The sequence below is a fragment of the Ornithorhynchus anatinus genome, chromosome 4 (assembly GCF_004115215.2).
Source record: "Ornithorhynchus anatinus isolate Pmale09 chromosome 4, mOrnAna1.pri.v4, whole genome shotgun sequence".
NCBI classification, from domain to species: Eukaryota; Metazoa; Chordata; class Mammalia; order Monotremata; family Ornithorhynchidae; genus Ornithorhynchus; species Ornithorhynchus anatinus.
Genome location: NC_041731.1, coordinates 104,203,010 through 104,218,559, shown reverse-complemented (window position 1 = coordinate 104,218,559; position 15,550 = coordinate 104,203,010). Strand labels below are relative to the sequence as shown.

The window sequence follows — 15,550 nt, the reverse complement described above, 5'->3', positions numbered from 1 at the left end:
TTGATGGCGGATTGATCCAACATCTTTCCCTCTATGAAAGGGGCCCTTACATGTAGCCAGAGCAGAGTGATTCATCAGACGGATTGACTCCGAACCTCTGTGATTTAGGTCTTCTTGCCCTTGAGGTCTGGATCCATACAGATTCTCTTTCACTATCTCATCTCCGACTCAATCAGTAAAAGGATGGTTGCTTTTTTGTATGGGTAGCAGTCATAACGGCGCATAGTTTGACAGACATTTGGAAGCAGGCACAAAATGTAAAATCCGCAGTTCTCACTTGGAAATCTGAGCGTCTAAGGGAGATTCTTAAACCGAGAAATGGATTCTGCTCTTATTTGTCTCTTGAAATAACTGAATTTTTTCTTCCCCGTTTCATAACAAGAATTTTGGCTTACAGTGCCGCCTGCATTTTTCCCTTTTCTTCGGTTAGTGCAGTGGTTCCCAGGCTCTTTCTGGTGGTGCACTAATAATAGTAATAATTGCGGTATCTGTTAATTGCTTACTATGTGCCGAGCACTCTATTAAGCGCTGGGACGGGTACGTGCAAATCAGGGTGGACCGAGTCCCCGTCCCACATGGGGCTCACAGTCTGAATCCCCATTTTACAGATGAGGCGACCGAGACCGAGAGAAGTGAAGTGACTTGTCCAAGGTCACAAGCAACTACGTGGGGGAGACTCCCAGGCCCGTGCTCTGTCCACTTTGCTGTGCCGCTTCACCATTATTAGGGAGTCCTCAAGTGTCTCATCTAATCCTTTGTAGGTTTTGTAAGTGTTCCTATGTGAAATTAGGCTACTGAAAACTGTTTTGATTTGAAAGGATCAGGGCAAATAGGGACTTTAAAAAGTCCATTCTTCCTCTATTTTTTTTTTTCCTGAAGACGCTCGTGGTCAAGCAGTTGATGATATTTATCGCGCACCTCCAGATCCTCAGGACTGCACTGGAGCACTTGGGAGAGTACAGCAGAAGCAAGACACAAGTTCCCCACCCTCAGGACTCCTGCAGAGAGGAGGGGATTTAAGCGAGGCTTTGATGATGGGAGAGTTGCTGCCTGGAGAATTTGGAGGGAACGTTCAAAGTCCAAGAAACAGCATGAGTGAAGGCTCAGAGGCAAGAGAGTTGTGCAAGATTCAGTTAGATGAGCTTAGGAGGAGTGAAAAGTGTAGATCTTTCCGTCCGTGTATTTATTGAATGCTTACTATGTGCTGGGCACTGTGCTGAACGCTTGGGAAAGTATATCGGATTAGAGTTATTCAGTCAGTCGTATTTATTGAGAGCGTAAAAGGATCCCTGCCCACAAGGGAAGCAGCGTGGGTTGGTGGAAAGAGCACGGGCTTGCGAGTCAAACGTCGTGGGTTCTAATCCCCGCTCTGCCACTTATCAACTGTGTGACTTCGGACAGTCACTTAACTTCTCTGGGCCTCAGTCACCTCATCTGTCAAATGGGGATTAAGACTGTGAGCCGCACGTGGAACAACCCGATTACCTTGTATCTACCCCAGTGCTTGGCACATAGTGCCTAACAAATACCGTCATTATTAAGAAGCGTAGAGTGTCCCGAACTGGATGGGGGGAGTTGATGGAGAGCCTTGAATTCCGTTGCGAGGCGTTTTAGTTTAAGACGGAGGGAGAGGGGCAGCTGTCGACGGTGTTCGAGGAAGGGAGGTGTGGGTTGAAGAAGCCCTCTGGAGAGCAGTGAGCGGTCGAGATGGGAAGGGGGTGAGGCTGGACGCAGGAAGATCACTTAGGAGGCCGACAGAGGGCTGAGATTGTGATATGACAAGAACTTGGACCACGTCGCTGGCTGTTTGGGTGGAGGGACGGGACCAAATCCAGAAAATGTTGTGGAGTCGGAACTAACGGGAGGCAGGGGATGTGTCTGCTTATCGTTCTGTCGTACTCTCCCAAGCGCTCAGCGTAGCGCTCCGCACACAGTAAGCGCTCAGTAAGTACGATTGAATGAATCGAACACGAGAACCGGAGAGACGGTGGACAGTCGAGGAGGACGCCCCAGTTGAGGACTGCCGGGAAATGCCAGCGTTATTATCGGCAGAGGTGGGAATGCGAGGCAGGGGGAAGCTTTAGAAGGAGAGTGTAGGATCCAGTGGCTGGGGGCAGGAGGAAAGGTGAGAACTCATGAAGTCACACCGGTTTCTGATGCAGAAAGTGTCAAAACTGGGGTCAGGGCGGTGCAGGGGCACGATCCCTCCAGCCCTGACCTCGGTTCTCTAGCCTTGAGGTGACTCCAATTCCGAGAATTCCGGTGGTGCTGGCACCCAGGCAAGGTGGAGGTTGGGCAGCGTTGGGTAGGGAACAAGAAGAGCTAACACCGGACACGGGGACGTGCCAACTGGAAGGAAATCCTTTACTACTTGAGAAGCAGGGTAGCCTCGTAGTAGATCCCAGGCCTGGGAGTCAGAAGGATCTGAGTTCTAATCGCGGCTCCGGCGCTTTTCTGCCGGGTGACCTTGGGTAAGTCACTTCACTTCTCTTGGCCTCAGTTCCCTCACCTGTGAGACTGTGAGGTCTCTGTGGGACAGGGACTGTGTCCAACTCAATTATCTTGTTTCTACCCCAGGGCTCAGAAAGGGACCGGCGCATAGTAAGCGCTTAAATGCCGCATGTTTATTATCGTTATCATTATTATTATTGTCATTCAGCCCATCAGTGGTATTGATGGGGTGCTTATTGTGAGTAGAACACCTTGTTACGCCCTAACTTGTGGGCAGGGAATGTGGCTACCAACTCTCTTGTGTGCCACACTTCTTATTATCGTTATTATTATTCAGGCAATCAGTGGTATTGATGGGGTGCTTATTGTGAGTAAACACCATGTTACACCCTAACTTGTGGGCAGGGAATGTGGCTACCAACTCTCTTGTGTGTATGCTCCCAAGCCCTTTGTACAGTGCTCTGCACATGGTAAGCACTCCATAACTGCTACTGATTGGATTGTTTGTCTGGGGAGAGTACCGTGTAATAGAGTCGGTAGACGCGTTCCCTGCCCCCAAGGGTCTTACAGGGTACATAGGGGAGGCAGACATTAAAATAAATTTCAGATAAGGGAGATAGTAGATTTATGTATATGTTGTGGGGCTGGGGCAAGTAGGAATAGCTGTTGGAGGAAATGCGATCACATCAGATAGCTTTCCAGGCAGCCACAAAACCTTGGTTAGCCGCGGGCAACAGCCATTAAAGACAGTGCGGTGCTCCTTCCGGGCCCAGATGCCTCAACGGGACTCTGACGGCAGTAGAAGTAACCTGGGAAAGACAGCGAAAGACGGAGAACTAGCAAGAGCGATTCTACGGGACACGGTCTGGAGGAAAGAGCACGGGTCTGGGAGTCGGGAGACTCCGATTCTGGCTGTGCCACCAGCCTGCCGCGTGACCTTGGGCAAGTCGCTTGACTCTCTGTGCCTCGGTTTTCTCGCCCTTAGACCCTGAGCCCCATGAGGAACAGGGATTGGGCTTTGACCTGATCGTCTGGCATCCACCCCAGTGCTTAGTACAGTGCTTGGCACACAGTCACAAGTGCCACAGTCTTTACAGAGAGATACTGACGAGGATTCCTTCTCTTCCCCCAACCTTCGCTGTAGGGTTCATCCTCCTCCTCTTCCCGCTGTCCAGGTTGGTGGGTTATTTTGTGGTCCGTCTGTTCCCAGCCCCTCCGTGTGGCACCTGCCGCTGCTGTTCGGGGACGAGCAGGGCTCTGGAGCTGCTATTTGTGGGGGATCCCGGGGCTGTTGCTTGAGGAGAGTGCCGCGCCGGGCTCCCGGCCTCCCAAAACCACAATCGGAGCCGACATGCCGGCACATTCTGGCTCCCTCCCTGCCGGTCCGGGAGAGGACCGCCTAACCCTCTCCTGGGCTGTGGGGTGCCCCAGAGGTAAAGTCACGTCAGACCTAGCATTCATTCGTTCGGTCATATTTAATGAGCGGTTACTATGGGCAGAGCACTGTATTAAGCTCTTGGAAAGTACAGTGCAACGATAGAGACAATCCCTGCCCACAACAGGCCTACAGTCTGCGGGGGGGGGGGGGGGGGGGGGGAGACAGACGTCAAAACAAGTAAACAGGCATCAACGTATACATATATACATCAATGTTGTGGGGAGGGAAGAGCAAAGGGAGTGAGTCGAGGTGACGCGGAAGGGAAGGGGAGCTGAGGAAAGGGGGGCTTAATCTGAGAAGGCCTCTGGTGGCAGGAATTGATCCCTGGGTGACGGGGGAGTGGGAGGAACCCCACGGTCCGGTCTCACTGCCCCCCAGAACGGGACAGCGGAACCAGCCATCAAATGCGTTTGCAGTCGAAGAAACCAGCGGCTCCGTGGACGTAGAGAATTCAGTTGGGGGAATCGAGGAATGACGGTTCTAGTCCCACAGCTGTTACTGTAACATTTTGGAGTCTTCAACCAAAAGAGTAATAATAATGATGGTATTTCTTAAGCGCTTATTGTGTGTGACTGTACTAATCGCTGGGGTAGATACGAGCAAATCGGGTTGGATAGGGTGGGACAGTCTCATATCTATGTCTCTGGGTTTTTTTCATCTGCAGAACGGGAAGCGTGTCTCTCTCTTCTCCGTTTGCCTCTCGGGGATGTATTTTTCGAGCGCTTACTATGTGTAGAGCACTTAGGAGAATACAATGCAACCTAGTCGGCAGATACGTTCCCTGACCGCAGTGAGCTAGATAGTATGTGAGCGTGTTCTTCGAGGTTGTTTTGTTTCGTTTAATCGTTGAGGGGTCAGAAGGGAAGCGGATTTTCTTGCTGGCCTGCCCCGCCCCTGAACCTTCCTTTTGCCTGGGCTTATTACTCTCCACATTGCGGGAGCAGAGGTAGTAAAAAAGAACAGGACCAGCGGATGAGGAGGATGGGAGGGGAAAGGTATTCAAATGGGAAAGACTGACATTCGTTCTGCTGTAGCAAAAAAGACGCCGTCTGCTCTAACTAAATCGAAGGAAGATTGTTTCGGTTTTTTTGCAAATGCCATTTAATAAACGTTTTGTAGTTTGAAGAGTGAAGAACATCCCTGTCTTGAGCCATTTCTAACCTTTTCTAAGCTCTCCTCTAATGGCAAGAATAGCATCTGTGTGATTCGAGTTAATAATACATGACCACCAGCTTCCAGTGAGAAGGTGTTTTTCTTTCATTTCTTTCAGCCCTTCTTTGGAGGAAAGTGCTTGATCAGAATTTGCATGCTGCTACTCTTTCATATTATGCTTTGTTTGTTTGGAATTTAAAGTTGACTTAAACCCACAAAACCCAATGCTCTTTTGAACCAGCGTAAGTCGTTAGAGATAAATGGGAGGTCTCCCCCAGAACCATCATTTCCCATTCAAAAAGAAAGGGAAAGAAACGTCATACGATGTGTTTGTAAATATGTGGGTTTCTGTGTAGGTACGGTTCCCATCCCACTTCAGTTCGGATCTGAAGGACCTGCTAAGAAACTTGCTTCAGGTAGACTTGACCAAGCGTTACGGAAATCTCAAGAATGGTGTAAATGACATAAAGAATCACAAGTGGTTTGCTACTACAGATTGGATCGCTATTTACCAGAGAAAAGTAAGTGGTTTTCTTCTTTTTAATTCAAGTAACGAAGAACGTATTTTTATTGTTCTAGCGAAGGAAGTCGAAGGGGCCATCGTGCCCCCCCAGCGGGGAAGCGGCGTGGCCTAGTGGAAGGAGCTCGGGCCGGGGAGCGGAGGACCCGGGTTCTAGCCCCGACTCCGCCACTCGCCTGCTGTGTGACCTTGGGCAGGTCACTCGAGGTCTCTGTGCCTCAGTTCCCTGTTCTGCGCATTGAGGGTTCAATCCCTGTTCTCCCTCCTACTTATACCGCGAGCCCCGTGCGGGACCGATGATCTTGTATCTACCCCAGGGCTTAGTACAGTGCTTGGCACAGAGTACCCGCTTCACAGATACCGTAGTGATTAAAGAGAGATACCAAAGAGATCCCGACGAGGATTCCTTCTATTTCCCCACCCAAAATAACCACAGTTTTTGTTACTGTTGTCTGCATTGGAACCCTGGGTTTTTAATCATACCTTTGAAATCAACTCTACAGAGCAGTAAATATAATGACGTACAGTAAATATAATGACTTGGGCCACAATGCGCTCGGCCGCGTACAGTGATACCCTAGGAGTGTGGAAGAGTTAATTCCTCCCCAAAGACCTTAATTCATGAACAGGAAGTAAATGTGGGTACCAGTGGGGTAGGGCGCTGATTTTTTGATAACAAATTTCTCCCCAGTTCCTCGGGGAGAGAGGACGTGTTCCGGATCTTGGCCCTGAACCTGAAATCTCCTAGAACCCGTCGGAGACTTGTCAGCTTGTGGGCCGAGCCCCAGAAGAAGTGTATTAGTTGTGCACTGAACCCCAACTCGGCCAGGGGATGCTGGAGCCCTTTTGCCTCCTCCGGGCCAGGTGGGGGGGACCGGCGATCTCCGGCGATTGTAGCCGAGTGGCGCGGCCTCTCCTCGCGGCCCTGCCCGAGTGCCGCTGAGCGAGCCGCAGGTCCCACCAGCCCGCAGCCACCACCAAGTCCGAGCACCTTGGGGGCTTAGCAGACAGACGCCGAGCCCGGTCCAGCCGTCCCCAGGCTGAGGCTTGTGGCTCTGGGACAATAATATTAATAATGATAACGACGTATTTAAGCGCTTGCAATGTGTCACGCACTGTTCTGAGCACTGGGGTAGAGATAAGCTAATCAGGCTGTCCCACATGGAACTCAAAGTAGAAATCCCCATTATCCAGATGAGGGAACTGAGGCACAGAGAAATCAAGTGACTTGTCCGAGATCACACAGCAGACGAGTGGCAGAGCCGGGATTGGAACCCAGGTCCTTCTGACTCCCAGGTCTGTGCTCTATCCACTCCGCCGCGCTGCTTCTCTGATGCTGGCTGGACTTAGCCACCTTTCTGGCCAAGCCCCGCCAGGCCCACTTAGGCTCACGCGGCGGTCTTATCGGGTCCCTCCCTAACTGCTCCTGCCCTACCGCGTCTCCTGTCCGGCCGGAGGTCTGCTCACGGTGGAATCAGGTGAATTGGACTGAGCTCACTGCAGCATTTCGTGCAATGCGTGGACAGACCCCATTACCCTATTTATTACCCTATTTATTTCGTTAATGAAGTGTACATCCCCTCGATTCTATTTATTGCTATTAAGTTGTCTTGTTTTTGTCCGTCTCTCTCCCCCGATTAGACTGTAAGCCCGTCACTGGGCAGGGATGGTCTCTATCTGTTGCCGAATTATACATTCCAAGCGCTTAGTCCAGTGCTCTGCACGTAGCGCTCAATAAATACTAATGAATGAATGAATAAAAAGGCAGTGTTGCTCAGAAGGAGACGTTAAAATGGCCAGCACCCATCCCAATCCATCCGGCAATCGGTGATATTTTTTAAACGCTTAAGTTAGCAGAGCCCTGTACTAGGTTCTTGGGGAGAGTTGGTGGACACGATCCCTGCCCACAAGGCGTTTACAGTCTACAGGGCAAGAAGGACGTTAAAATGGAGTGATATGGGAAATGGCAAAGTCTCAGACTATTTTCTTAAGAACGACGAGATCGAAGAAGTTTCAGAATGCTTAGCGAACTTATTAAACACTTCATAAATTCATTGTTTTTGAGCTGCTTTCTAAGCATAAGGAATCTAAAACCAGTTCGGGCATCTTATTTTTCTTTTAGAATATACCACTGAAACTGTAAAAGACCCTTTTGTGATACTGTGCTTAGTTAAAATGTGGAAAGAAATGACTTGTAACCTGAGTGAGGCTTTCTACCAAAAGAATGGAATTTGGGCTTAAAATTGAAGCAGCAGAGATTCGAGTGATATACACAGAACTATCAGCGATGAAACACTGAAATAGGCTACCGATGGAGAGAGTGGATTCTCCTTCTCCAAAGTGAATTTAAAAAAAAAAAAGCAGGCATCCGCCTGAACTGGATGGAGTCCTCCATCACTCGGTGATTCCGATTGAAGTTTTATAGAATATGGGGGTAGAAAGGAAATGCTAATAAGAGAAGCAGCGTGGCTCAGTGGAAAGAGCACGGGCTTTGGAGTCAGAGGTCATGGGTTTGAATCCCAGCTCGGCCACTTGTCAGCTGTGTGACTGCGGGCAAGTCACTTCACTTCTCGGTGCCTCAGTTACCTCATCTGTAAAGTGGGGATTAAGACTGTGAGCCCCACATGGGACTACCTGATTCCCCTCTTTCTACCCCAGCGCTTAGAACAGTGCTCGGCACATAGTAAGCGCTTAACAAATACCAACGTTATTATTATTAACAAACCCAAGTATAAAGGGATAGAGAGAGCTTCTGTAACAAAAAGTGGTGGAGGGAGCAAACCCAAACTCTAACAATAGCTTATAAAAAGTAACTGGTTGTTTTGCTACCCAAGTTGACAGTACAGTCGTTGTGGTAATCAGTAATGTATTAATTACTATCTGACAGGATGTTATTAACACATCGTGGTACTCTTTGTATTAAATGGAGACAGATGAGAAAAGATTTCACTCACTGAATTGTAATTATCTGTTCTTTTGCTTTTTAAATGCCCATTTAAGGATCATTTGTATGCACCGTGAATATGCCTTCATTGATTTTTTTTTCCTCAAAACACAACGCTTTTAATATTTTTTAGATATAGTCAGTGAAGCTATTTAGCCATATGCTGGAAGGTTTTTTTAATCCGAAATTGTCTAATTAGAAGAACTGGTAGCACAGCTTGTTCTATTTATATTCTCTTTAAAGGATACGAAAACAAAGTCGGGAAGAGCGCCTTTGAAATCGTAATGGAAAAGATAAGACTAAAATAATATACATTCAGGACAGGATATTTATACTTCTTATTAAGCATTCAGCAAATGTAGAAATGATCTGTTAGATCTGTGGTGCACAGACAATAACATCATTACCCTAACTGGTTTTACTAAGTAGTGGAAAGATGATATTCTTAGCAGTCAAGTGCCCCATTCTTTTATTATACCCATCAGGAAGATAGATTTTATTTGGCAGATCTTTTGTGGTTCTTCCTGAGACCTGCTAGCATTTTCTAGATTTAGCAAACTTTGGGTTGTCTTTTAAGAAGTGAGGGAACAGCTTTGAAACATCCCCCAAACCCGGTGGCCTGTTTGCGGGCTGGTCTTTTGTCAGATTTTGTCCAAATTTGTAGATTTTGAAGTTGTATGCTGGGGTTTTAGTAAATCTCTGAGCTTGTGCCCCCTTCAGCCCCGAGCGAACAGATCCGTGCTTGTCTGCCTTGCCGGTGTTACTGAACATCTGGGGCAGGCTTACCCTAATTAGCTCATTTGGTCAAAGAGATATCGAAATTTCAATCCAAGAAAGTCTCTCACCCCTCTGCGTCTTGGAGATGCTAAAGTGATTGTAAGGAAATTCTTAGGATTCGGAAATGAGAAAGAACACTCTGTATGTTTCTCTACATGCCCCACCAGTGCACGATTGCTTCATCTTATGTATTCAGTTCTTTTCAGCCATAGTCATTATAACCAGTGGTAACTCCAGGCTCTGATTTTTCGGATCGGTAAAAAGCAGCAACGTGATTAATCATTCAGTGGCGTCCGGTGCCTTCCCCAACGAGGGAAAGTCTTTTGCAGAGAACAGATTGCTTAGTTTTAGGAGCCGTGCGAAATCTTTCAGACCAGTAGGAGGCTCCTAAAGATGTGATTTTTTGGGTTTTTTCCCCAGATGGAATCCTCATGATTCCAGCAATTAATATACCTCCCAAAACAAGTATTTTCTTACTTTGCCACGGGTAGGATCAGACTGTCATCTAGGAGCCAGTCGTGCTATTTCTGTGTCACAGGCAGGACTATAAAAGGCAGGCACAGTCGGGAAAGACCGCTCAGAGGCAGGTGGGAAGCGGAGGCTGGGAATAGTCCCTTGGTTTTAAGTCCCCAGGGCGGGGCCAAACCGAGCCATTGATCGGGACGGTGTGAGATGGAGGACCGGTAAAGGAAACGGAGCCGGCTTCTAAATTCGGTGCTGGGGAGCGAGTTCCTAGGACGTCTTCGAACTCTGCACGAGGCCCTGCCGCCTGGCCCGTGCCCAACTCCGGTGAACGGCGAAGCCATTCATCTTAAAGCCCTACGTGAAGCACTCCACCGAGACGCCTCACCGTGGCAGATCCCGAGTCCCGTTAAGGGTGAGTACTTTTATCCCTCCGAGGCGCGACGTTAAAGCTTTCCCTTCTGTTTCTTCAGGTAGAAGCTCCGTTCATACCAAAGTGCAGAGGCCCCGGAGACACCAGCAACTTTGACGATTATGAAGAAGAAGACATCCGTGTCTCTCTAACAGAGAAATGCGCAAAAGAATTTGCCGATTTTTAGGACGCAGAGAGGACAAGGCAACATCAGGGCTTACATTGGGATCTTTATACTCTGTTGAGAGTTAAGGTGGAGCTGAGACCATCATATGTCAAAACAGTTACAGTACCTAGTTCCTTCATTCCACATGGCTGACTGAGGTCTAAATTGCCATCTTCCATGGGTGCCATTTGCACCAATCCTTATAACTAGGCACAGTCAAGCGGCACTCTCTGTGCCATAATACGGAGTACTAGATCGCTTTCCTAATTCTCTCCGGTTTGTCTTTTTCCTTTGTTTCTGTAAATTCATTCCCTCCTCCCCCGCCCCAACATCCCCCGCCCCCCTTTGCAGATGAAGAAGTTTTCTACCCAACAATGCTCCATTTTATTTTGATAATGTATTATTTGTGTGAGTGAAATGGGAGTTGTTGTGGCTAGTGTATTTTAGACTGAAGTGAAGGATGGTGTTGCTTCTAGTCTGTGCCGGCCAAATACTTCAGCCGATTTTCTGTCTGATGCTACGGTTTAACCGTTATTTTGATTTCGGTAGCTCAGACGAGAACCTGGCCGACGTTTTGGTCCGGATTCTCCAGGTAGGATTCCGCGCCCCCGGAAAACGTACGCAAAATCAACTTAAAACCACAACTTCTTCCTAGAAACCGACCCCAGTTAGGCCGAATCAGTTTGGATGATGAGAGTACCCAGACCCCCACCGTGCCTTGGTTTCCTACATTCTTGCCGTTCTGCTCCCGTTCTCCTTCCTTTGTAGTTCTCATCGGGATGTTAGCCGAGTAGTTTATGCCTAGCCTATGCAGTGGGAAGCATGTGGTCTTATTCATCGGGAACAGTTCCAAGTGGTCTGGACTGTAGACCGGATTTACTTGCATAGGTACTAGCCCGTTAGTTGGAATTAAACAGAGATAAAGGTGTCAAAACCCCCAAACTCTTCGATGAGGTTTTGGTCAGTAACATAAGAGAACACGAGTAATTAAAAAGTCAAATGTCGGAGCTCCGAAAATATTCCTCGTTTTAAACCTTTTTTAAAAAAAAAAATATATATATCTATATATATATATATAAATATAATCTACTTAGAAAGGGGCATCCATTCGAAGGAAAGTACTGTGTCCTTGCAAGGCAAAACAGACGGTTGAGCGAGTGCAGACAAGTAATACAGATGCATTGCTAGCTGAATGCGGTTTTTTTTTTTGTTGGGGTTTTTTTGCTTTTTGTTGTTTTGTTTTTTTTGTTGGGGGGGATTGTTTTTGTTTTTGGGGTTTTTTTTTTTCCATTTTTTGTTAGCAGTTATGGATAGGAGAGTTCTTGCCAAGTTGTAGGTCTGGTATACTATATTAGTAAGCCGGAGATGGAGAACTGCGGCAATCACTGTTTCTAAAATCAGTGCTCCCTTTATGGGAAAAGGAGATAAAGTTTAAAACTGGCTCACTTGTATGTGTGTGCGCGTGCGTGTGTGAGTGTGTGTATATTTTTTCTTAGTTATCTTCCTTTTTAACCCACTTTATTTCAGCGAAACAGGATGTATGGTCACGCAGATACAGCATAAGTATTTGGGCTTACTTAGATTTTATATATTCTCACCAACTGACTTAAAAGATATTGCTGCCATGTGTCAGCTTTCAGCACTTTTACACATTTATTTCAGTGTTGGTTGAAAATCCGTGGCTCTGCGCGTTTTCTTTTTCTTTTTCTTTTTTTTTTTGGCTTTTCGGCGTATCCATATTAGCTTATTTGTACACTTCGAAAATCTCCGTGATCTGTCTTAAACAGCTCACCTAAACCGTTTCAGAGAAACTCGGCTCATATTTTACGATCAGTCTACACTCAAACAGGGAGGAATCGTTTTTATTGAACCGATCTGTATCGTTCTATAGCCATTTTATTTGTGTGACTGTCAGTGCAGGTTGACAGCTGACATGACTTCCTTTTAATCTGTGTGACACTCCTTTTGTCTTTGTAGACGTTTTACAAGGCGTCCGAGATGTACTATCCAACATGCTGTATGTCTTTTGGTTGTCGAGCATTTTTTGCACAACGATGTCATTTAGGGGCTGACACTGATTTCAGTCTCTGTCCGTCCATATTTGCATATGTGCAAGAAAAAGTATAAGATACTTTGCTGTAGCAAATTTTATGTAACAAAGATATATTGTCACATTAATAAATTTTAAAAAATTATTTGTATGAAAATGTTAAAATATTTTGTATTTCATTTAGACCAAGGACATGCTGTTGTATGGCTAGCTGTATGCGATAAATTCTACAGTAACTCTGTCGTCGTTTCTGAACCTAAAATATTTTAATAAATGCTGGAGATCACCGTTCGATTCTGTTATGATTTTAGTTTCCAAGCAGTTGTCCCTTTCATTTGATAAGTGGGTCAGATAGGATTGTTCAGTGAAATTCACCCTCACCCATCTCGCTGAATCACGATAACGATGATGGTGTTCGTTAAGCGCTTACGATGTGCCAGGCACTGTACTTAGCGCCGGGATGGATACAGGCAAATCGGGTTGGACATAGTCCCTGTCCCCCACGGGGCTCCGCTCCAGAAGGGTGATGATAAATTTGGGTGTCTGAGATGAGAATGAAATAGGTTTGTGAGGGCCTCTCAACCACCCTATTTTATGTTACCGTTTAAAAGAGCAGTGGACTTTCAGATATGAAATATTCAGCTCCAACGTACCAGCAGCATTGAATTAAAAAAACAAATTGGCTAGAGGTATAATTTCTTCAGAAGTAATGGTACTTTTAGGAAATACAGTATTGAGGATTTCGCTCCCAGTTTTAGCCGAGAATATTGGGTATGACATCAAGTAAGAAGTGAGCTCCCGAATCAGAATTTAATGCGAAGTGACATTTTTCACTGCATCAGCAAATGGACCTCTCTGCCCGGTAGGGTTATTTCAATTTGACGTCGTTGAGGGACAAGACGCTTCTGAAACAGCATTTGCATTAACGTCTGCTCTTAATTTGACCTAAATGTTCCTTTCCCAGCATCGGACACTGTATATCATAAAGCAGATCGCTTCTTCTGTCACGTCGATCGTTTTCAAACTTTTATTTGGAAAGATATTAGTCTCAGATAAAAGTGTAACTCGTGATGATATGTAAGTTCCCTAATACCGTGCAATAAAAGGAGACTGCAAGAGAGTGCGGTTTTAATAACCGAGAGGAACTGCATTCAGTAAATACCTTTGGGACACGTTCCGTCCGTGCGATTCGGATATCGGACACGATGTCGGTCGATCGACGGTAGTTGTCGATCGCTTACCGTGGGCGTAGCACTGTCCTAAACACTTGGGAGAGGACGGCGCGGGAGGATCGGTGGAGATAACCCTTGCCCACAAGGAGCATGCAGTCTACTTACGTATAATAAATTGCACATCGTAGAAATCTCACCTTCGGGCGCAGAGACCTGTCACAGTAATGCCGTTTCACAAGTCGTGCCAGAGCGTAGTGGTTCCAGAGGCAGAGATAGAACTTGGAAAAGTTAGCGGAGGACTAGGGGAAGGGAGCGAATGGGTTACTTTGGTACAGTGACCTCTTAATTTCCCTTATTCGTGCTTAAGGCATCGCCCAACTGCTGGTTGGAGGACTGTAGATTGCGATGTTCAGCTCTCTGCGTATGCCAGTACAGCCGAGGAGGTTTCAACCGGGAGAGATGGAAAGAACCTCGAGGGTTCAGCTGGCCCGGTTCTTTCACCATCCAGAACAAATCTAAGCAGTCCTCACTCCGTGTGATGAGCGGGTGCCATCCAAGGCTGATGCTTCCTTCCTGGAGACAGGCATTAATGTCTTGGTGACCACTTTTCAGAAAATAATTAGAATCGCATAGCTTTCTTTTAAAAATGTCGTAGCGATCACTAACCTTGATCAAATAGGATTTTGGCATGGAGTGGATTTGTTTCTGGGTTTTTTTTTTATGTATTTTTTTTTTTAACTTTCTTGGAGAAAAAAACGTTTGCCTTTGAAGTTGTATTATAGATACGCTGTAATCATATATTTCCTAGAGAATATTTAGGCTCCTTACCTAAGTATGGTATAAGCATTGTATTATGGTACTGTGAATGGAGTTTTCTGGAATTAAATATAGATGAATTATGCTGTGTTTGGTTGTTTTTGATTTGCCTAATCTCTTTTTTTTTTAAGAAAAAAAGCAGTAATATGTTTGCTTTCATTTATTGATCGGAATACTTCAAGGTCTCTTAGCCGTTGAATCTCCCGTGTATAACGATGTGGTAGATTTTCATCCTTTGCCTATAAAGTAAATTTATATAACCACTGCAGTCCCTGCCTTTGTTTTTGATCCCGCTCCCTGCAACATAGACGTGTGAGGAGAGCAGAGGTGAGGTTAACAGAGGCGCCCGATCTCGTGCTTCTTGCAAATACAGACGGCCTGATCTGATTTCCTAGCGTGGTTCACCGCATTGGACGTTGTTTCCGGGAGTTGTGCGTTTAGTGCATCCCTGATGTTTCTTTCAGCGTGGCAGGTAAACAAGATCCTTTCTTCAGTTCTCCGGATAGCAAATTATTTTAATTTCATGGGGTTTTCCGCCCTTACTGGGAGGCCGCTCCACTGTATGGATTGTAGCCGGGATATATGCGGTTTATTGGCGGTACTTTTTCCCAAATTAAATCTTTAGGAGTCAGTGACAGACTATGATCAGATCCCATGGTGCGGTCTCAAAATCAGGGAGGGAATATGGCCATTCTTATTTTGTCTGAGACATGATTCCCTGTTCTACAGCCGTCCGTTAGTCTACCAGGGTACAAGTTAATCGAGACAGATTTGTCCTTTGGACTTAAAAAGTTACTTTCAGTGAAGGATGTGTGTGTGTATGTGTGAGAGAGAGAGAGAGAGAGAAGGCCAATACAAAATACCCAGTCCTGTCCCTACCGTACACTTCAGCCGTCTTTTGTTGTGCAGTTGTGTTTGTGGTTTAGAGCTCCTGGTTTACTTTGCCACAGTTGGCTAGTTTCTGACCTACCCATGCATTCTATAACAGGGTTATAGCTAGAAATAGACTTTCCGCCACGTCAGAATGAAAGTCTGGGGCAGCCAGTAAGATTTCCGGGTGCAGGCTGATACACGATCTGCTTTGAAGTCTATTACTCTTACCACATTAGTATACCAAAGGATGGTATGTCAGAAATCCTTCCTGGATGTCGAAGGTTCTCCATCAGTCAACATCTACCCTGGCCAGCTCT

At 46.4% G+C, this 15,550-nt stretch overlaps 1 protein-coding gene across 4 annotated transcripts in view; it reads left to right on the top strand.

The window, feature by feature from the left end:
- Positions 1 to 14,620, top strand: part of PRKACB (protein kinase cAMP-activated catalytic subunit beta) — a 162,469-nt gene extending 147,849 nt beyond the window's left edge. For all 4 annotated transcript variants that reach the window (XM_029064081.2, XM_029064079.1, XM_029064082.2 and 1 more), the window contains exons 9-10: positions 5,398 to 5,562; positions 10,218 to 14,620. In XM_029064081.2, coding sequence (XP_028919914.1) covers positions 5,398 to 5,562; positions 10,218 to 10,343 — 291 coding nt within the window. In that variant the 3' untranslated portion in view covers positions 10,344 to 14,620. The remainder of the gene's footprint in view (positions 1 to 5,397; positions 5,563 to 10,217) is intronic.
- The last annotated feature ends 930 nt before the right edge of the window (positions 14,621 to 15,550 follow it).